General features: G+C 45.1%; 1 protein-coding gene across 4 annotated transcripts in view; it reads left to right on the forward strand.

The window, feature by feature from the left end:
* NBAS (NBAS subunit of NRZ tethering complex) overlaps positions 1–22,990 on the forward strand; it is a 394,692-nt gene that overhangs the window by 206,500 nt on the left and 165,202 nt on the right. For all 4 annotated transcript variants that reach the window (XM_038394647.2, XM_043510232.1, XM_043510234.1 and 1 more), the window contains 2 exons: positions 3,322–3,398; positions 3,955–4,092. In XM_038394647.2, coding sequence (XP_038250575.1) covers positions 3,322–3,398; positions 3,955–4,092 — 215 coding nt within the window. The remainder of the gene's footprint in view (positions 1–3,321; positions 3,399–3,954; positions 4,093–22,990) is intronic.

The raw sequence follows: 22,990 nt of genomic DNA on the forward strand, positions 1-22,990 counted from the left end.
TGCAACTACAATGGGTGTTAGGTGGACATAGCTACAGCACTTAGGAGTATGGCTTTTTCACACCCCTGAGAGATGTAGCTACGTTGACCTAAAGTGTAAGTGTCGTCAAGGCTGTTAAGGGGCAGGGTGCTAGGCATGCAGGCGTTGTTGTTGTTATATATTTTGGTGAAATCAAACTGCTGTTCTGCAAATAATTGAGAAAGTAAATGTGGTTTTGGCAGAGTAATAATTATTCCTCATTGCAGTGTTTGATCCACGTTTTGTAAAAGTGTGTTTACAAAAGTTTGTACGTGATTCTTGGAACTGAGACTGGTTTTAAAAATTTAATATTTAGGTTGAATATTAGTTTTGAGGAGATTACAAAAATCAAAGCAGACGCTACAGAATTCACGAGGGACACAATGAGTGGGAAGAAAGTACAAGTACACATAATGTCACTGTGATCTAGTGGATTAAGCACTCCACCAGGACTCAGAAGACCTGGGTTCTGTTTCCGACTCTGCCTCTGGTTTGCTGGGTGATCTTTGGCAAGTCACTGCACCTCTTTGCCTCACTAGCTCATCTGTAAAATGGGGATAATGATACTGACCTCTTTGTAAAGTGCGTTGAGATCTACTGATGGAAACATTATTGCATCTTCCCGAAGTAAGCAGTGAACTTAGAAGTAGGATGTTTACATAGAATAGACAAGATCCTTTGTCCCCTTCATGCCTCATAACCATGGGTTTCCAGTTTCTCTTAAATGACTGAAGGCAGGTGGAACCTTTTGTCCTGTCTGGGGAATAGGTCTACCCTCTCTGCTTTCTCCAGATTTATATTGCATGTAAAGACTTATTTTTAATGGGATTTATTATTTTCATTTTGTCAGGGTTTATTTTTAGCAATTTTTTGAGTTTTATGCAGATGACAGAAAATCAGTGTTTTGGGGGGCTTTTGTAAATGTCTTTTATATATACGGGAATGAATAATGTATATTGTATGCATTACTCACTGCAGTAGTATATACTCTGAGTAATCTCTTTGTAATGTTTCAAACAGCACTAGGTTAAAGTACTAGGGAACGTTTAGTGCACACTTGCAGGATCTGCACAAACCAAATATATGCAACTCTTTACTGTACTTTAGAAATCACACCCCTGTAGTCTGCATGACAGGTCTGGTTAAACAAGCTATTCAGGGACTGCACAAGGGATGTGGGGGGGGAAGCAGGGGCATGAGCCACCCCAATAATTCACTGCAGCACAGAACTCCTCTGTGGTTGGGGCAGGGGCACAGAACATGCCCCTCCAAAAGCAGTGAAGTTTAAATTCCTGTGCATGCCCTTGAAGCCCTTAGGTACAAGTAACCATTTGTGGTGCATTTTCTGATGTTTTATTGGTTAAACACTGATTTCTTTTTGTATTGGTATGTTTTATTGGTGTTTATCGTGTAACACCTAAAATCAGAAGTCCTAATTAAATGCTTCCAAAGAAGTGCAAATGGCAGGCTGCGGACCTTCATTGGTGACATTTCTTGGACATCTTGACTCTTACATTTTTTCCCCTCAGCCAGTTTAATTTGAATTTTAAATGCCCTGAAAGGGAACCAGCAAATTTGATTTTGGAGTGTTGAACTCAAGATTTTCCTCAGTCCCCAGTCACCTGCCTGGCAGGGAAGAAGAAGTGGAAAGCCAAGGGCAGAAAATGTGCTGTGGACTCAGAGGCAGAGAGGGCTTGGCTTATCCTGCCTGGAGATTCTCACAGTTTGTCAGATGAAGTTCATTCATAACAATACTTATTGCTCTAGGATGTCCAGTGTCCTCTAGGATCTCTGTGATTCTTCTCTTCTGATAGGAAAGCACTGGCCAGGAAAATTCTTTTATTTGAAAATCAGTACTACCTTACGGGCTAATGTGTAAAGCCCATTGACTTCAATGGACTTTGGATCACAACCACAATTTCTCTGCAGTCTCATCAGCTGGCAAACAGCTTTCAGAAATAATTGTCAGTGAAACAGTTAGCTAATTTTTCTTAATTTTTTAGAATATGTATCCCCTGGACCAACTGCTTTGCTTGTTCTTTATCAATACTTAATTGTACAGGTCTTCCTTTAAAATAACACAATACTATGTTGCTTTTTTATTTAAAGACTAAAAGTTGATTAATAATTTAGATTTTTGTTGTGTGCAGCTTATAAGTAAATGTGATGCTCTAACTTCAGGAAACAATGTATTTTACATGATTCCTCTGCTTGATTTTCTTTGATGCTCATAACTTTATACTACTGCCTTGATTTTACAACCAACAGATTTAGTTGTTGTAAATCAGCGCAGAAAATGTTTCAGCAGTTTGGGATCTGATACTGCAGTATTTCATCTTCTTTGGTTAATGTATAAATGCTTTGCCTGGAAGTTAAGGTAAATCAGGATTGCAGTTTAACTGTGACAAAGCTCTGTCCTTGTCTCTGTGGATCCCACGTTCCCTGGCAGATTTCACTAGCCTCAGAGGCTTACTGTGACCCTCCATGTAACCCTTCTTTCTCTAGAGACAAGGGTCACAATCTACTGAGCCATTTTCATCATAAGCCAGTGAGGGATGTGAGAAGAAGTTATCCTTCCTTGCACAGTCTCCGTTGTCTCCCAGTCTCAGTGATTAATCAGGGGGCAAAGGTGGGGGGGGGGAGCCCAGGCCCACCCTCTACTCCGGGCTCCAGCCCCGGGACCCTCATATTATCAGCTATGGTAGCTGACCTTTTAGAAACATGACACGTACAATTTCCTGGGCTACTTCCCCACAGCAGCCCTCACTTTCTCAAGCTCCACTTCACCTTTACCTCAGGGTCTCCTTCCCTGTGCTTGATATGGTGTGTACTGCTCAGTCTCTCCAACAGCATAACTTCCTCCCACAGCTCCTGACATGCACCCCCACCTGACTAACTTGGGAGGCTTTTAACTAGTTTCAGCCAGTCCCTGATTGGCTTCAGATGTCCCCAATCAACCTAGTGTTCTCCCTGCCTTCTGAAAGGTTCTTAATTGGCCCCAGGTGTCTTAATTGACCTGGAGCAGCTGCCATTTAACTTATCCTGGTACCAGGGATTTGTTTAGCCTGGACCTAATATATCTATCTCCCACTACTTTTCTATAGCCATCTGGCCTTGCCCTGTCACACTACACATTATCTTTTCTTGGATTGCACTGATTAATGTTTAATTTAATATATATAGAATTTTTCAAGCTAGAGTCTAAAAATATGGTTACATGGTAAATATTTTACTTGCTAACTATAAAGGGAAGATGGGTCAGTAATCAAAGCTTTATTTCCCCTCTCCCCCCCTGTATTTCAGTTCTGTTACAATTGGCTAGTGATGCTTTACCAAATGATATGACCTTATCTCTTGCCTACCTACTTGCATTACCACAGGTAAGTTTACCTTTATGTGTGTGTGCACAAATGTTAGCTTCTCATATATTTGTTCACTTATAATTTTGGAAACCTGTTTCTTTGGGCTTAAAATTCATATCCTTCATCTCTACAAAATCCAGCATTGGGCTGATAACATTGAAGAAAATCTGAACAGATATTCCTGAACTGTTGTGTCGTGAGTGGTGGTATACATCCTGATATTAAAATGAACTTGTCAAGCCTTTTTGCACAACAATAACTCAAATGCAGCTGACAAATTTGGAAGGTAGCATTTTAATAAAGGGGGATCAGAATTGTATTTAACATAGCTGAGTGGTATTTTGTGGTAGCCTCAAGACAGGAGCTAGTGTAATAAAGGTGGTCTTTTGTTGTGTATTTTGATGCAGTTATGTCCATTTTTGCTATTATTAAATCCCTTTTAGGGGGGAGAAAAACACATGTAGCCAGTTCTGTTTCTAAACCATGATTCAAGACCAGCTTCTAGAAAGTTTGTGTGCTTACAATTATAAACTTGTTAATTCTTTCATCTAAGTTAATGTCCTTTTTCTCCTAGGTGGTAGATGCCAACAAGTGCTTTGAAAAGCAATCACATTCTGCTTTATCGCTCCAGCTGGCAAGTTATTACTATACCCTGCAGATCTATGCTCATTTGGCACCATGTTTCAAGGACAAATGCCACCCCCTCTACAGGGTTAGTTCTCTTTTTTCCCATATTCGTTAATATGCAATATAAAATCTATTCTAAAAAGCCTGTATTAAGCCTGTTAAGGGGAAGCTCTTACTTGCACTTTGGACAGTCAGCGAGGTTGTATATAATAATTTATTCTACTGTTCTGTAAACAGAGAAGTACTTAACATATGTTTCAAAAAAGAATGGTACATATTTTTGATATGTTAAGTTATTTAAGATTTGTATACAGTAGCGCTGTCCATTTCCAAAGCACTTTGCAAACATTCATCATATACTGAATAGGTCATCTGCCAGTATGGATATTACACCTTTGGGGAAGACTAAACTGTCTGTCTAAACAAGAACTGTGTTGTTACAAAAGGTTTCTTTTGCATGTTTTGAGACAGTGTATTGTTGCACTGTACCTTAGGTCAAAAATACTGCATTGATTACCAAATGATAATTACTCACTGACTTGATTTAACCAATTTGTACAGATTTTCTCCTTATTCATCACTAATAGTTAATGTCCTCACCTATGGAATTTTGGAGGTGGTCCAGTGTCGTTTATTGCAGGCTCAGGGACTAAACCCAACCCTTCATCTTGGGCCACTAGATTTTCTGCCTCCAGCAGCTGAACAAGTTGATGGTTCAGTTTCTCCTGACCTTTTTATCTTATTTTAATTGGTATTTGTTTTATTGCTATAGTGATTTATAATATTTCTTACTCCTCTTCCCCAAGATCAGGTATCTGGTAGAGTGGTGGGTTCAATCACCTGGATCTGCACCTAGCAGTACCTCCCTTCTGGGACTCCTCTGCTTCCATTCACTCTTGGCAGAGCTGTGCAGCCAACACAGGGATAAACAGTGAGGCAGCTCTAGAGAGGGCAAATTAGACTCTGCCTGTTCATAGTTAAGGCTATGGTTTTGTCACAGAGGTTGTGGAAGTCACGAAATCTGTGACTTCCAAAGACTGCCTTGACTTCCACCCTGGCAGTTGGGAGCTGCAGGGTCCCGCCGCCTCGTGCAGCAGCAGGGAGCATTAATGTATCCCCGCTGCCTGAGGATAGTGGAGGTACCCCGCAGCTCCCAGTCGCTGCAGGCAAGGGAATCCCACCAGCTCCGTGACTGACATGGGCCAGGGGGACTTCCAGCAGCTCTCCACCCGCTGCCGCTGCAGGGCAGAAGGACCCCTGGCCGCTCCCGCCCTCTGCGGCTACGGGGTTGGAGGGTCACGGAAGCACTCCCCACCACTGGGGAGGGGACAGGGGGACCCCGGCAGCCCTCCCTGGAACTGGGGAGGGGGCAGGGGGACCCTAGAGCTCTGAGCCCACATGGGCGGTGGGGGCCCCAGAGCTCCCAGCCACCCCACAGCAGTCCAGTGCCTTCCCATTTCATCATGGATATTTTTTAGTAAAAGTCAGGGACAGGTCACAGGCTTCCATGGATTTTTCTTTATTGCCCATGACCTGACTGTGACTTTTACTAAAAATATCCATAATAAAATCTTGAGGACTCCTGAGCCCTCACTGTCCAAGCCAGCATAGCAATCCATTAGTCGCTATCAACACCGAGGGTATTCGTGAGGAACTGTTCACCTAGGAGAGCAAAAATCTGGAACAGAAGCGTCCAAGGGATCCTAGATAAATTTTCCTCCAAACAAAGAAAATCCTCAAAATGATAAAGGCATTTGTACATGAGAACGCACAATTTCTCTACAAGACTCTTCCTTCTGATCTACTCCCTGCCCCCAGAGTCTTAAAAATTGGCTGGTAGACACTATTAAACACAGGTTGTAAGTTACATACCTAGACAACATACCATAGTTTGACCTGTCCAGAGAAGCAAACTCATTCCCAACTGGACAGCTGCTGGGAAGAATTCATAGCCACCAGTTGTTCAAAATCAGGAAGAGCTTTCTGAACTGAATGCCAAGAATTGCTCACCCAGGAATCAAAACAGACATGGTTGGTCATAACTTTACCAACATGGTAAAATTTACAAAATTCCTAAACTTCATTAGTCATTTCCTGGCAGTGATCATTTATAACCAACTAGCCCCAATAGCTATGAGTGCTGATTCCATGCATCAGCTATCACCCCGACTGTGTTTCTCAAGATATGCCTGCAAAAATTCTTTCTGAGAACCTAGAACTACTCCCCTGATGCAATACAAATTTAGGTGTCATTCTTTGATCATTTCCAAATGTCCCTTCATGGGCAGGGAAGTACAAAACGTATGCTGATCACAACCCAATTTTCACTCTAGACTCTGGAAGCAAGCCTTTCAGGGTGGGCTGCATACTTGAAAGGCAGTCTTTCAAAATATCACTGTTCACATGGTTTGAGTTCAGTTTGACATCTTTATCAGTGATGGGTTTTAATAAAAACATTGGTCCAATTCCATATTGCCATTCCTATGTTCACACCTAATTTAGTATCCTGTCTAGGGCAGTGGCCAATTCCTGCTGCTTCAGAAGATGGTGCAAGTAATCTGGTAGGGGGCAGTTTTGGTGCTCACAGAGGAATTCTGCTCCTACTTCCCATTAGAGGTGGTTTCTGGTTGAGGCACCAGTGTTTAAAACCCTTCCAAAACTAGGGAGTAACTAGAGGTCAAAGCTTCTCCACGTCAATGGAAATAATATCCGGGGCAGAGAAAAAAAGTCTACTACCTTTCAAAACAGTTCAAATAAAGGATACAGAAAAGAGGAAAAGGGAGAGTTGAAGTCCTCCTCTTAACCTTTCTCTGGTCCAAAGGGCTCTTTGGACTTGTTAGGTAGCCCAGGAACTCATCTTGTACCTGCAGAAATTACTAGACCTCTCAAAGCAGGGACTTCATCTGGATCTAGAAATCAGATAATTAATAGCCTGGACATCAAAAGAGAAGTAAAATTCAGCAAGGATTCTCCATTAGCCTCTCATAAATCTTGGAATCTAGACAGAACTTTCAAGGAAATTTCATTCATTGATCTGGTCAAATTACATTTCTAGTGTGAGGGGGAAACATAAAGCTCTTTGGGAAAGGACTGATTGTGCAATACTTGCAGAATGGGGCCCTGACTTCCAGGGGGTGTTATAATTATTAAAGAATAATAATCACAAAGTTCTGGTGATCTCATCTACATTGGAGTTTCTCCAGAATGGTTGTTTGGAATTGTACAGCAAGACACCAGTAAAATATGGATACATGCTGTAATGGTGTTCTGTAGATAAGCACATCAACTTTATCATCAGGTGCGTAAATTAATCAGCATAACAGATTAGACAAGCCTGTTGATGGCCTTTCTAGTCCCCATTACCTCCAAATGGTAGGTTTTGGAATTAGTTCCCCAATCTCTACAATAATCCCACTTCTGTTGTGAGGAAAAGATCATTCTTATATCTCTGGGCATCTTTCTGTTCATGGTAAGTTTGTCTTTCCATATGTCCTGTTGGAGCGGTTTTTTATTTAAAATCAATTTAGTGATTTTTCTATTAAACTGCCATGGGTTCAGCTCCTGTTGCTATAGTTTCAAGCTCAACAAAGTGAAAATCCCCTCTGGTGCTTTTCTTAAATTTGGAGACAAGGAACACATGAAGACCAAGGATAGTGACCACAGACACAATCACAAATACAAAGTCTTATCTATATTACAAGTTTTATTAAAGCAATACGTAAAGTTACAATTACCTGTGCTTATATAAATCCTAAAAAAAACCATGCAATGACTAAGACTGTAGTTGTACTCATATCCTCTATGATATTCTAGGGTCTGATGAATCTCTCAAGAGATGATCATAGATAGTGGGATGTTTCCTGCTGCAGTTTCCCAAGGGTCTTCCCTTCTTTTTACCCAATCTGGGAACCTCTTTTACATTGCTGCTCTGATCACGTCTAACACCTTATGTATATGAATGAGAGTTTCAACCCTCTCTTCCTTATCTGTACTTCCACACGCCATGAGTATTGGGGTGCCACATTTTTCATAGGTTGATTCATAGTTCCCCTTATTCTCTCGAGCATCTATGCACAACATGTATACATGGTAACCTGCGGTCAGAACAGGACGGTCCATGATGTTACAATCAGGTGTCTTGCGGTCTTGGACAATACATTGCAGTGTGTTGCAGTCTGTTTGTCTGTAACAATACCTATTGGCATATCTTTTACAGTAATTTTTCAACCTCACTGGCATAGGGATATTCCTAGGTCACCGACTCATGACAAGTATTCTTAAGTTTACAGCCTAGTATGGCTAAGCTAAAATCTTACAGGCCTCAGCCTGCAGGCCTTGCAGTCTAGCCACGCTTTACTTATATACCTAATACACACTCATCACACTTTGGGATCCATTTCTAGTAGCACGAATATGGTAGTATGAATAGTAAAATAATACCTCAAGCATATGAAGTACATATGCCAATTGTGTCCTGGTCATCACATTCTATTCAAAATGCCAAGGCCTTAGGGAAGGGGTGCTGGAACAATTTTTATAGTAGAGGTGCTGCTGATGGAAACCATATATTTGGTGTTCGTTATGACTACTTCAAGCCAGGAGGTGTGGCAGCACCCCCAGCAGCCTGAGTTCCAGCACCACTGCCTTAGGGCCTCAAAGTTGCTGCAGGCAAGATATAAAAATGCTGCACCACTTGTCATACTAGGTATCTGGGAAACCATTCACAGAAGTCTCTAGAGGCATTGCGAGGGGAAAGTGTATGAGCCCCACTTGAGGCAGATTTGCAAAGTAAATTTCCATTCCTTTTGGTAGGAAGGTGCTCCTGGGTTATTTCCCACATAACTCCTTAATTTATAACACTCTTATTTTGCATGAGGGATGGGGGGAGGGACTTTGATTCCTGCCTGTTATTCTACTATATTATTATTATTATTATTATTATTGTTTTATTTTTATTATTAAAACTCTGCTTATCCCCTCCCCCCAGCTTCTGAGATTCACTTCCTGCTGTTTCTGGTTAGTGATGAATGAGGAGTGAAGCTGTGCAACGGAATGAGAAATTTCTTACCTGAGAATTCTCTTTCTGTTAGTAGCTTCTCTCCTTATTGAACCCACCCTGGCTAACTGGTAAATGACCAGAATACAAATATAATTTTTTCTGTAACGGAGACTTGGGGATATAATTGTTTTAAAATTAATATATCAAGTTGTTACCTTAATGCTAATAGCTGGTTGCTGGAGTATTTCTATGGCTGTGAAAGAACTCTTCTGATGGCCTGACATGAAGGGCGGGCTTAGTCCTGGTGCCTCCAGCAACAAGATTTGGTTGCCTCTGAATTTCATAGCTGGGGGACATTACCTATATTGATGAATGAGGATAGAAGATACCAACAGAAAATTGTCAGATAAGAAAAAGGAAAGAAAAAGCTGAAACATTCATGTTCACTATGAACGTTCTTTTCTGAGCCACTGTGTTATTTATCTTGTGACTACGGGTATGTCTACACTGCATGTGGAGGTGTGATTGCAACATGTATAGACATACCTGAGCTAGCCTTAATCTAGCTAGCTTTGATATCAACAGCAGTGACGCTGCAGCAGCACTTGCTAGCCATGGAAGTACCCAGGCTCCTGGGTGGGCTTGTAGGACTTGCGCTGAAGCCCGTATTTCCATGGCTTTGCCACTTCTGGTACCCATTCTAGTTAAGGCTAGCTTGGGTACGTCTACAAGTGCTGCAGTCACACTCTCTGATTGCAGTGTAGGTGCACCCATAGTGCAATGGTATCACTGTAACTAACTGGCTGTTGCCAAATCCAGCCCATGATTGCACCAGAATAGGAAAAGCATGAGCTAGGTTGGTTGTGTGTTGACCAGACTAGACATGGTGTGGGAGAAGCTTTGTGTTGTATTTTCTAAGTTCTGCCTTTTTTTCATGAAGCCAAGAACTGCCTCCATCTTTTCATGTGCCAACCTTCAATCCTGTATTCCTTCAGAACCCCTCTTCAAACCCACTGCTGTGCAGTAGACTTGAAAAGTTAATAATCACAAAGCCCTGTTTTCTGGTTTTGTCTTCACCCACTCTTGTGCACAACTCTTTGCTATGTGTAATTTGTCCCAGTTGGATTTTAAGTTCCTGGGGCACAGGTATTTTCTTCCTGTATGTTGGCAAAGTATTGTGTCATCTGTAGTGTTGAGAGTGAATAATAAATAGCATTAACAGAGTCTTACTTGGTCTCAACAGAGAGTAAACCATTACCAAACATGGGATTTTTGAGAATCCCATTTTATCTTGGAAAATATTAATTAATTAAGGGTTAGAAAATATTTCTTATACTGATAGGCTCAAGAAGCTCAATCTATTTAGCCTAACAAAGAAAAGGTTAAGGGGTAACTTGATTACAGTCTATAAGTATCTACATGAGGAACAAATATTTAATAATGAGCTCTTCAGTCTAGCAGAGAAAGATGTATAACATGCTCCAATGACTGGAAGTTGAAGCAAAATGTATACTGGAAATAAGGTGAAAATGTTTAACAGAATAATTAAGCACTGGGACGACTTACATGGGTCATGGTGGATTCTCCATCACTGACCACTTTTAAATCAAGATTGGATGTTTTTCCAAAATATGTTTTAGGAATTATTTTGGGGAAGTTTTTGGGCCTGTGCTATACAGGATGTCAGAGTAGATGAACACAGTGGTCCCCTCTGGCCTCAAAATCTATAGCCCCATTAATGATGCAAGCCTGTCTGCCATCCGAAAGCTGTAATCATGTAGGGCAGGCCAAATGCCATTGCCTAAACAAAGCTTTCTCTTTTAATTCAGAAAAAAAGGACAGTTTCCTTTTCCTTCCAACTCTTTGTAAAGGCCCTATGTCAAATAACTTTTTCCAACCACATTTTTAACATCATAACTCCTCCAAATCAATTTATGTAACTAAGTATGTAATTACTAGTTAGAGGAAACCATATCAGTCTCCAGTAAGTACCTTCCATTCAGGCAGTCTGCTTAACCTGTACTTGCAATTTTCTTGTGTTTTATAGTTTGTGGTGATGAAGAAAAGTTGCCAAAGTAGTACTTTATCTGAGTAAGTTGATTGTCACAGAGAGTTTTGCACAATTCAGACAATTAAAAAAAATGAAATGAATGCAAACCATCTGTTTCTGCTCCTCTCATCCTCAGCTGCAGTCTCACATTGCTCAGCTTCTATTTTGATCCAAGAATTTTATGATTGAACCTTTGTTGCAAAAGAAATAATGATCTCCTTGTACAACACTAGGGTTGGATATAGTCCCACAGTTATATTATTGTGTTCCTGTAAGACCTACTTGTCACCCTTGCTAAATCTCTTGTCCCTTTTTTAAATGTCTTGGAGTCAGCAAGAGGAGGAAAAGAGAACTTGTGCTACAAGTTCCACTTACAGCTTTTTTTAAGCTGCTTTCCAAACACTGATAGTGTAAAAAAACCATTGTATTCCTAAACTTATTCTTCTCCAGACCCCTACCCAACTGCTTTTCTCTCACTCCAGTTGTCAGGTTTTCAAGGTGGTCTGCTACAAAGTGCTGAATTGCATTTTACTAAAAGATCTGGCTTTCACAATTAAATGAGAACCAGAACTCTGTTAGAGAGGAGGGAGTGTCTAATTTTCTTGCCACCCTGTGATTCTTTATGGTAGCCGTATGTAGACTTTCACATAGCAGTACTTGGCAGTAAGTTGCTCACTACTTGCAGCATTTTTGTGTCTCCATGAGGTAATCACCTAAGACTTGAAAAAGTTTTCTAGTGAGCTGGGGAGAAAAAGAAAAAAAATTACTGATAGATTAAAGTGCTTTCAGGACTGAGAGATATTTGGAGGGACTTATATCACAGTGATTCTGATCTAGGGTGAGAAATGGTTTGAAATTGTAAAGGCATTTCATACAGGCTCTCAAATCGCTATCACAGGTTAACAACCTTTGGGTCCTACCTCCTTGGGCTGAATTTGAAACAGAGATGAATAGGCATAAACCTCAGTGTCCCATTACAATCTACTGAACTATCCTATTTGCTATCTTGTATTAATGGGCATTTATGTTTTGTGGTGCAATTTAATTTGAGCATATAGTCAATGAGGTTTTGATCATTACTATGCTCATTTAAACAGGATAACTTAAAACGGAATAAGTTGTCATTGCCACACATCTCACTTTTTTTGTTTTTAATAAATAGTGGAGAGTCCTTTTGGACTTCCCCAATGCGATAGAACTTAAAAAGAAAAGAAAAGAAAACAATCTAGGAAGTATTCCATCAGCCAAAAATTGCCAGAGTATGCAAACAGTGGAATCTACTATTTAAGGGGTTTACTATCAAATCTGTTTATATGGGTATTCCTGCCTTTACTACTCAGATATGCATAACATTATCCAGTTTTGACATCCATAGGTATAAATCAGTTATGTCTAGAAGTGTGTATTGTGACAAAGTTCCTCCTCTACTTTGGTGAGTATTGTGGTTATTGGCAAATTTGCTCACCTTTGAGCTTCACGGCAGCCCTCAGTTTGGCCGTTTTTGTGAATCCACAGTTCAGGTCAACTCCTCCTGTGTCTGACCAGGATTTGGGAGAAACCTGGGCCCGCCCTCTACTCCGGGTTCCAGCCCAGGGCCCTGTGGAATGCAGCTGTCTAGAGTGCCTCCTGGAACAGCTGTGCAACAGCTACAACTCCCTTGGCTACTTCCCCATGGCCTCCTCCCAACACCTTCTTTATCTTCACCATAAGACTTTCCTCCTGGTGTCTGATAATGCTTGTACTCCTCAGTCCTCCAACAGTCCACATTCTCGCTCCCAGCTCCTTACACGCACACCACAAACTGAAGTGAGCTCCTTTTAAAAACTCAGGTGCCCTGATTAGCCTGCCTTAATTGAATCCAGCAGCTTCTTGATTGGCTGCAGGTGTTCTAATCAGCCTGTCAGTCTTAATTGTCTCCAGAAGGTTCCTGTTTGTTCTGGAACCTTCCCTGTTACCTTACCCAGGGAAAAGGGACCTACTTAACCTGGGACTAATATTTCTGCCTTCTATTACTCTCCTGTAGCCATCTGGCCCGACCCTGTCATAGTATTCATTACAGTGAAATAAAATATCAGGTTAAAACTATTCCCCTGCTTATAAACAAGAGTGGAGACTTCTCATTTCAAGCTTTAGTAATAATTCCACGTAAATTCCATCTCCACACATGGAGTCTTGTACCAAATAAATAGAGGAGGGAATCTCCATTAGGTAGTTATAATTTTAGAAATTGAAGGTACTGTGGAATTGTAGTTCTAACAGTTGCCCATTTTGGGGAAGCACTCTGGGTCAAATTGACATTATCATGCTGTCCACAACACATGGATATTAAGAAACTGGAACCTATCATTTTATAAGCAACATTTTTTAAAGGAACACATAATTAACTCAAGTGCTGCAGGATAAAATACAGCAGGAGAGGACGGGAATTAAGTAAATATTAAAAACAAAAAAACTATATACTTGTATTAATAACTATCATTTTGAGATAGAAATTTAACCTATCCTCATGCTTCAGGACATAAACTGATTGGTATCTGAGGTCAGAAAGAAATCCCTCATGTGTAGACCAGATGCATTACCTCCAAAAACACCACCTACTAGACACATCGCAGAAAATTCTAATATTTTAAAGTGGTAACTTTAGGCTCAGGGCAAATGAAAGGCAGTTTTAAAAAAACTGTTTTGATTGACTCCAGAACTTGATGAACTGGAACATCCAAGACTATTTAATTTTTTTTTAAATTAAGATTATTAAAAACACCCAAGAGTGTCAGGTGACTCCCGATACAGATTTTAAAGACGTGTTCCCTGCCTTGAGGAGTTAATAAACTAATGTAAGATGTGATTCAATGAAAGGAGTAACAGACATTAGGGAAGAATAAGAGAGCAAAGACATGGATTACATTTTTAAAGGTTTAGGTCTTAACTGTATAAACATTTTGTTCATATGGCAACTTGAAAAACAATGTTAAAGTTAGGTATCCAAGTTTGGCTCCCGGCTGTCCTTCTGGAGAAATTAAAAAACTTACACACATATTTAACTTTACATACTGTGAGTAATCCCATAGTAGTCAATGGGATTACTCACTGTGCATGAAGTTAAGCATGTGCATAAATCTTTGTAAGGTCAGGGCTTTACTCAGTGAAGGCTAGTGCACAGAATGATGGATTTAAGGGTTTTTTTTTTAAAAAAAAAGATAGATAAAATGAGTAGGTGATTTAGTCAGCCATTTTCTTATAGACATCCTGGAAAAAGTGGGTCTTGAGGAGAAGGTAGGTCTTATCTATACAGTATTACATCCTGGGACTACATCAGTGCACTTAGGTGTGCACTAAAATTTACAGCCCAGTGGGTGTATACTAACACACCATAAAGACAAGCCTGTAGCGACTTTGTGGACCAGCTCAGGAAGGAATTATTTACTAAGATCACTTCTGGAGGACATTTCTGTTCTCCAAGCCTAAGTTTCTTATTTTCATCAAAAGATAAATTTTGTAGAACTTCTTCCTATTGATAGAACAGATAAGAGGATATCTGTTTTACTGATCTACAAGGAAAACATACTATCCTCCAGTGTGTGGGGGTCCTCCAGGATGCCATATTCTGAACTCTTCGGGTGTTCACAGGCAAACAGAAAAGATATATAGGACCTACTTTTAGTTCCAAATCAATAATTCACATTTGTAGCATTTATTTTATCTTGTCATGAAATTTCTTTTTACTTGAGGAATTTAAGAATTACTAAACTTGACTGAAGAATTGCAGTTTGGATGTTCCAGCAGCTCACCCCAAAATTATTTACTCTGATTAGATTTTCTTCTCAAACAGACCTTTTTCTTACCTCTCAGGGAAAGTCTTGAAAACCACAATTATTCCTATTAAAACCTTGTTATACATAGCCAAGAAAAAATGTAATAAATTGTAGTGTGAGTATGTGACGTACTTCCCTGAGCTGCAATCTGGAACTGGGATACCTCTGTGGCATACCAATCTGGGCCCCCCTCTCACTCTGTGAGGCTGTGACAAACTGCAGTCCTCTCCATATCTTGCACTTACGCAGCCATACACACACAGGGACACACCTAGCTGCAGTTACGTGAATGCTTTCTCTAGCCACTCATGAACCAACAATAGAGAGGTTTCAGCCAGTTCCTCCCAGCTCCCCAGCCTAGGACCCCAGAGCAGTATCGTCTTGCCCTGGTCAACAGCTTGACCAAAGTAAATTTATTGCCCAGTCCACCCGTCTCTCAGTGTGGAGAGGACGATGCACTAGCACCTGTTCCTGAGCAGATTCCCAGTTCAGTCTTTGTTCCTAAAGTGTTTCCAGGTGTTGACTCGTGTGGGGGATGGAGGGGAATGAGACCAAGTGATGATGTCACTTCCTCCTTTTATAGTTTCTTCCATGTGGCGGGAACTTCATTTTTCCAAGCAAAGTCACCAGCACAGTTTGTGGAAAAGTACAGGCACAAGATGGAGTCCCCTGTCACATGATCTAGTCACCTGCCCTTGCATGCTTCAATGAGTCATAACTGCCATTATCCATATACTGGCTGAAGTATCCCCAGGAAAATCTATCAGGTGGGGATAAGCTTCTTCTATGGCCCATTGTGTTCATTGATGGGCCATTAATTGAATGGTTCATCCACAATGTGCTGGCTAGGCTGGATGTAAAGTACCTTGTTGATGTCACCCCAGGAGCAAACACATTTGAAATACTGGTACATAGTCAATATTAATAACTTCAGATACAACGACAGCACATGCAATCCAGCAGGATATTAATGTTCAACAGATCAAGACTTTTAGAATGATATCTCACAAAGCATACTTTGCATAAAACATATAATTATATCACCATGGTAAATATATATCACCATGTCAGTGTTGATTTGGGATACAGAATGTCACATGGTATTAGAAAAGATTGCTTTTAAAATTAAGGTCTGAGGTGTAGTCCTCTTTGAATGCATACCCTTTAATAAAGGGGAATGATGATAGTATCAATAAGTGACCTTTTAGAATATGTCTACACTGCAATTAAAAACCTCTGGCTGGCCCATGTCAGCTGTCCCAGGCTAGGGGCTCAGGCTGTTTATTTGCAGTGTAAATGTAGGGCTTGGACAGGAGCACAAGGTCTGGTATCCCACTAATGGGTAGAGTCCCAGAGCTCAAGCTCTAGCTCGAGTCCAAATGTCTCATTGCAGTTAAACAGCCGCTTGGACCAAGCCCAAGTCAGCTGATATGGACAAGCTGCGAGCGTTTAATTGCAGTTTACACATACTCTTAGATCAGGGGTCAGCAACCTTTGGCATGTGACCCATCAGGGTATTCCACTGGTGGGCCGCGAGATATTTTGTTTATGTTGACTGTCCACAAGCATTGCCCCCTGCAGATCCCAGTGGCCGCAGTTCGCTGTTCCCTTAGATGCAACATCTTCAAGTATTTGTTGATTACACCAGTGGGTTATAACTGTGCCAATTGAAAAATATTTCTCCTTTAGAGGAAAATCTGTAATTGGAAGATCACATTAGAAATTGTGAAAAATCTTCATTCAAGTGAACAAGGTTATTCACTATGCATAGATTTTTGCCTGTTCTGCTGTTTAGTTTTTTACTCTATGCACATCACTGGCAATGACATGAGGGACCAATAATCTGTGTGCAGAATTAGTGTGTGTCAACCCAGCTGTTACTACAAATGTCACCAAAATTCCATTTCAACTGCCTTGCAAATAGCATGAGTTTTAAGTTCCCATTCATAACTTCCCAAGCTCTTCACGCTTTAATTTCCCTGAGTAGCTAGGCTTTCTCAATGAATAAAGGAGTTTTAAATTGCTAGATATTGGAACAAGGGGAAAACAAGCAAACCTGTTCTGAAAGCTCAAAAAATACTGCTCTTATGCTAAGGCCATGAGAAACCCACATTCTCCTGATCTTGCAGTCAATAATGTCATAGCTTTTGACCATTGTTCAAAGTGATTCCTGAAGTTCTTATAACTCAGCCACTTGTGGCCTTGAATTCAGCTTGTGATGAGCATGTTTCTACAGCTAAGGTTCTTCTTTGAGTGCTTGTTCATATCCATTCCACATTAGGCGAGCGTCAGAAACTTTTTCCCTAAGCAGCTCCCGGCGGGGCCCCCCAGGTGATACCACTACACCATGCATATATACCCCTGCTGGCCTGACCCCCTCCAGTTCCTTCTTACTGTCCATGGCAGCATTGGAACAGCCTCTCTCTCTCTCTCTCTCGTAGAAGAGCAGTCCCTTAGCCTTTTCAATTGTGGACACTTAAGTGATTAGGTGCTTGGAGGCTTCCAGCACCTGCCCCGGGCCACGAGGTATGTCTGAGGCCTATGGCTTCAAGGCTTGCGCCACGTGCCGCAAACCTATGCCAGTTAGTGACCCCCACTACTCGTGTCTACGTTGCCTGGGGGAAGAACATCAAACTGAGTGGTGTAGGGTTTGCAAGACGTTTAAGCCAAGAACAAGGAAAGAAAGAGACTTTTGTTTAAAGCAGCTGTTGATGGAGGCTGCATTGCAGCCACCGGGCCCGGAGCGCCTGACGCTGGCTCAGGCTTCCTTGGTGCTTAGTGCCCTGGAGCCGTTGAGAGACCCGGCACTGGCTAAGCACCATAAACTGTCGGCCCCAGAGCACCAGACTAGACCCTGGTGCCGCTCGTCCTCCCTTGTGCGGCCCGTGGCTCAGCTGAAAGGAAGGCGTGGTCGTTCCCCCCCACAGGAGGCTGGCACTTCCCAAGGTCCTGAGCACTGATAAGAGAGGGAAGGCCGCGGTACCGGCACCAACATCGGCGGTCCTGGCAGCACAAGCTCCATTGAGCCCAGACCTAAGTGAGTTCAGTGCGGGCAATGGGCTCGAGGGCATAACAGATAGCCCTCCACATGTGGCACCTTTGAGGCTGCAAAAGACCTCATCGAGCTGTCGGCGGCAAGCCCCCTCCCGCATAGGGAGAACCCTCCAGCACTCATATCACGGGTGCCGTCGAGGGGTAAGCCGGCAATGGTGTGCCACTCGAGGACACCATCCCAGCACCACTCCCGGAGTTGGTCCTGGTCGAGCTCCAACTCCACGGACTCACAGTTACCAGCGGCCCAGAAGGAGGTCGAGACACTGGGAGTGGGTCGGCGTGAGGAAGCACCAAAAAGGGTACACCACTCTCCGGCACCACCCAGAGACTGACACGGGGAGGAGTTGAGACAGCCCTCACCAGAGGACTCCTGCAGACAGTCCTGGTCCAATCAGGGGATACCAGTACCGCTCCCGATCAGCCAAGAGTCACTCGTTCTCCTGCTAGTGCAGATGGTTGGCACCGTCATGCCTTCGCGATCGGCATCGCCACAGTCTGGCACTGACTCCAACCACTATAGCTACCCGCACCGGGCCCCGGACAGCAGGGACCCTCAGGTGGGCTGGCAACCCCAATTGCGGCTGCCAAGCTATTGGCCCTTCTGGACCCCCTGGGCCTAATAGGAGCGCCAGGGTGTCCGGTCCAGGGCAAGTTACTTGTTGCAGCTATCCCGGTCCCCGTACCGATGCCAGACAATGCCGGAGGCTACAGTATCCAAGCCTCCAGCATCCCCCAAGGCTAAACTGGAGAGATTGGCACCAATCTGGTGCCGTCCCATGGACTCCTAGCCCGGCCTGAGCCGGGGGCCCCTGCCACAGGAGATGGGGGGAGCAGGAGGACCAACCAGAGGGGGTTGAGCAGCAGCTAACCTCGTCATCCCCGGATGAGGCGGTGCCGGGTACGGCGGTGTCCGGCCCTCCACCGATAGAGCATAGAGCCCACCAGGAGTTTCTGCGCAGGGTCACCCAGAACTTGGGATTGCAGGCCGAGGAGATGGTTGAGCAGGAGGGCCCCATTGTGGACATTTTGAGTCCTGGAGGTCCATCCAGAATAGCGCTCCTGCTCATTAAGACCATTCAGTCCAACTATAAGACCATATAGCAGACCCCGGCCTCCAGCGTGCCAGTGGCCAAAGGAGTAGAGGGTAAATGCTTTGCCCCATCTAAGGGCTATGAGTTCCTGTTCTGCCATCCAAGTCCATGCTTCCTAGTAGTCTCAGCGGTAAATGAAAAGGAGAGCCATGCACAGCAGGCCCGGCACCTAAGTCCAAGGAGGCAAAACGCCTGGACCTTTTTGGCAGAAAGGTGTACTCATCTGGGGGCTTTCAGTTGAGGATTGTGAACCAGCAGGCCATCCTCAACAGGCATAATTTCAACTCCTAGGTGGCAGTGGAGAAGTTTAAGGACAACTTCCCCCAAGGTTCCCAACAGGAGTTCACGGCCCCGGTGGAAGAGGGCAAGGCAGTAGCCAAGACCTCTCTCCAGGCCTCCCTGGATTTGGCAGATGCGTCGACTAGAACAATTGCGTCGGGGTGGTCATGAGGCGCTAGGAGGTGGCTCCAGGAGTCAGGCCTGCCACCCGAGGTCCAGAATACACTCCAGGACCTCCACTTCGAAGGTTCCGGGCTCTTCTCGGACCAGACAGACACGTGGCTGCACAGCCTTAAGGACTCACAGGCTATGTTTAAGCCCCTGGGTACGCACACCCCGGCGACCCAGAGGAAGCCCTTTAAGCTGCAACCTCCCCCTCAATGCCAATACCAGCCTTGCCAGAGGCATGAGCCTTACTGTAGGCGAGGCAGGGATAACAGGCGATGGTGCAACAACAACAGTAACAATATGCCGCCAGTCCAGAACCAGAACCAGCACAAATCCCAGCCAGGCACTAAGCCAGGCTTTTGAAGGTGCTCTCAAGGACAGCGTACCAGACCAGTCACCGGATCCGTCCCTTTGTTTCCTGAACCGCCTGTCCCGTTTCTCCCGTGCGTGGTCCAACATTACGTCAGACCGTTGGGTCTTACGCACAGTGCGGAATGAGTACTTACTGCAGTTCTCCTCCCCCCCCCCCCCCGTCCCTCTTCAGGGATCCCTCTCATGAGCATCTCCTAGAGAAGAAAGTCCGCTTGTTGCTAGAGGCGGGTGCGGTAGAGGTGGTGCCACACAGCGTAAGGGGGAAGAGGTTCTACTCCCGGTACTTCCTCATCCCTAAGGCCAAAAGGGGCCTTCACCCCATCCTAGACCTGCATGGGCTCAACCAGTTCCTGGTCAAGGCCTGTTTCCGCATGGTCTCTCTGTGCACCATCATTCCTTCCCTGGTTCCGGGGGACTGGTATGCTGACCTCAACATGAAGGACTCATACTTTCATATCGCCATCCACCCAAGACATCAGTGGTTCCTACGCTTCACTGTGGGCCAAGAACATTACCAATTTGCAGTTTTCCCGTTCGGTCTAGCCGCGGCCCCACAGGTGTTCATGAAGTGCATGGCGGTGGTGGTGGCCTTCTTACGGAGGCAGAGAATCCATGTGTACCAGTACCTCAACGACTGGCTCCTGGAGGATCGATCCGAGGCGGAAGTGTGGGGCCATGTGGAGGTGGCCCTGAGATTGTTCTGCGAGCTGAGGCTCCTGGTCAATGTCCCCAAGTCCACACTCGTACCCACATAGAGAGTGGAATTCATAGGGGTGGTCCTGGACGCGGTGCAGGCCAGAGGAAACCTTCCAGTATCCCGATTCCAGGCTATCCAGCAAATGGTCACCTCTCTGCTCCAGTCTCCAACAACAACGGCCAGGTGCTGCCTGCAGCTGCTAGGTCACATGGCAGCATGCACGCACATGGTCAAACATGTCAGACTGAGACTCAGGACTTGGCAGGCGTGGCTTGCTCGGGTGTACCGCCCACTCAGGGACCCCCTGGACTTGGTAGTGACAGCCCCAGGGGACGTGCTGAACTCCCTGCGGTTGTGGCAGTTCCGGCCAATGGTTTGTGAAGGTATTCCCTTCGCTGCCCCACAGCCGGACCTGACGCTGGTGACAGACGCATCAGACTCCCGACTGGGGACTCACCTTGGGGACCTCATGATGCAGGGGTTGTGGTCCGGAGCAGAGCGGTCGCTCCATATCAATGTGAAGCTCAGGGCGGTTCGTCTCGCCGGCCAGACCTTTCATGCCATTCTGAGTGGTCACAGCATGTCAGTTCTGACAGACAACACTACTGCCATGTTTTATATAAACAAACAGGACTGGGCCCATTCCTCACCACTCTGTCGTGAGGCTCTCCTCCTCTGGGACCTTTTTCATAGCCCACGCAATTCACCTCGAGGCCACCTATCTCCCAGGGGTACAAAACGAGCTGGTGGACTCCCTCAGCAGGTCGTACCGCATGCACGAGTGGACGCTCAGGGCGGACGTCATGCTTTCGCTCTTCCTCAGGTGGGGGTTTCTCCGGGTAGACCTGTTTGCCACCAGGGCCAACTCCCAGTGCTCACAGTTCTGCTCGTTCCAGGGCTGCAGCCTGGGCTCGCTTGCGGACGCGTTTGCGATCCCGTGGAGAGGGGGCTTAATGTATGCCTTTCCCCCGCTCCCCTTGGTACACAAGGTCCTGCTCAAGGTGCGCTGGGACAGGGCGGCGGTGATCCTCATCGCCCCAGCCTGGGCCCACCAGCACTGATACACATCACTCCTAGAGCTGTTGGTGGAGGCCCCAGTAGTCCTGCCCCTACACCGGGACCTCATTACGCAGGCGGCAGGCGGCTTCTCCATCCCGACCTGCAGTCACTGCACGTGACGGCGTGGAGGCTCTGTGGCTAAACGCCCTGGAGAGCCAGTGCTCCCTTCCCGTGCAGCAGATTCTGCTTGGCAGTAAAAAGCTGTCTACCCGGGCAACCGATATGACCAGGTGGAAAAAGTTCTCATGTTGGTGTGAACCCCGACAGGTGTGGCCGTGCCAGGCCCCGGTGCAGGCCATCCTGGAGAACCTCCTGCACCTCAAGCAGCAAGCCCCGTCCTCACTCAGAGCACACCTGGCGGCCATCTCCGCCTTCCATCCGGAGTTCTCGGGGGGGCTCAGTGTTTTCCCATCCAATGGTGGGACGGTTCCTGAAAGGATTGGAGAGGGTGTTTCCGTACTCACTCCCCCAAGTCCATCCATGGAACCTTAACCTGGTCCTCTCTAAACTCATGGGACCCCCTTTCAAGCCCCTCGCTTCCTGTTCTCTCCTCCACCTTTCCTGGAAGGTGGCATTTCTGGTTGCCATTACCTCTGCCAGAAGGGTGTCCGAACTGAGGGCCCTCACCTCTGAGCCACCATATACAGTATTTCACAAGGGCAAGGTGCAGCACCGACCGCACCCTAAGTTCCTCCCTAAGGTGGTCTCCCAATTCCATTTGGGCCATTGTCTGCCGGTGTTCTTCCCGAAACCCCATACGAACCCGAGTCACCGCAGTTTGCACACTCTGGATGTGCGTCGAGCACTGGTGTTCTATTTGGAGTGCACCAAGTACTTTCGCAAATCCGCGCAGCTGTTTGTGGCTGTAGCCGAGAGAATGAAAGGCCTCAGTGTCGGCGCAGCAGATTTCATCTTGGATTACAAGCTGCATCCGGGCGTGCTATGAGCTCGCAGGTTCCGGGCCCGGCGGTCACGGCCCACTCGACCAGAGCACAAGCGACTTCCACAGTGTTCCTAGCACAGGTCCCAATCCAGGAGATCTGCAGAGCAGCCACCTGGTCCTCGGTGCACACCTTCACGACCCACTACGTGGTCAACCAGCAGGCCAGAGAGGATGCGGCGGTTGGCAGAGCGGTCCTCCGAGCAGTTGATCCGTGACTCCTACCCTCCTCCAGAGGTAAGCTTGTAATTCACCTAATGTGGAATGGACGTGAACAAGCACTTGAAGAAAAAACGGTTACTTACCTTCTCGTAACTGTTGTTGTTTGAGATGTGGTGTTCACGTTCATTCCACCACCCACCCTCCTATCCCTCTGTCGGAGTCGCCAGCAAGAAGGAACTGGACGGGGTCGGGCCGGCAGGATATATATGCACGGTGCAGTGGCGCCATTCAGGAGGCCCC

This window comes from Dermochelys coriacea, chromosome 3 (assembly GCF_009764565.3).
Source record: "Dermochelys coriacea isolate rDerCor1 chromosome 3, rDerCor1.pri.v4, whole genome shotgun sequence".
Taxonomy (NCBI): Eukaryota; Metazoa; Chordata; order Testudines; family Dermochelyidae; genus Dermochelys; species Dermochelys coriacea.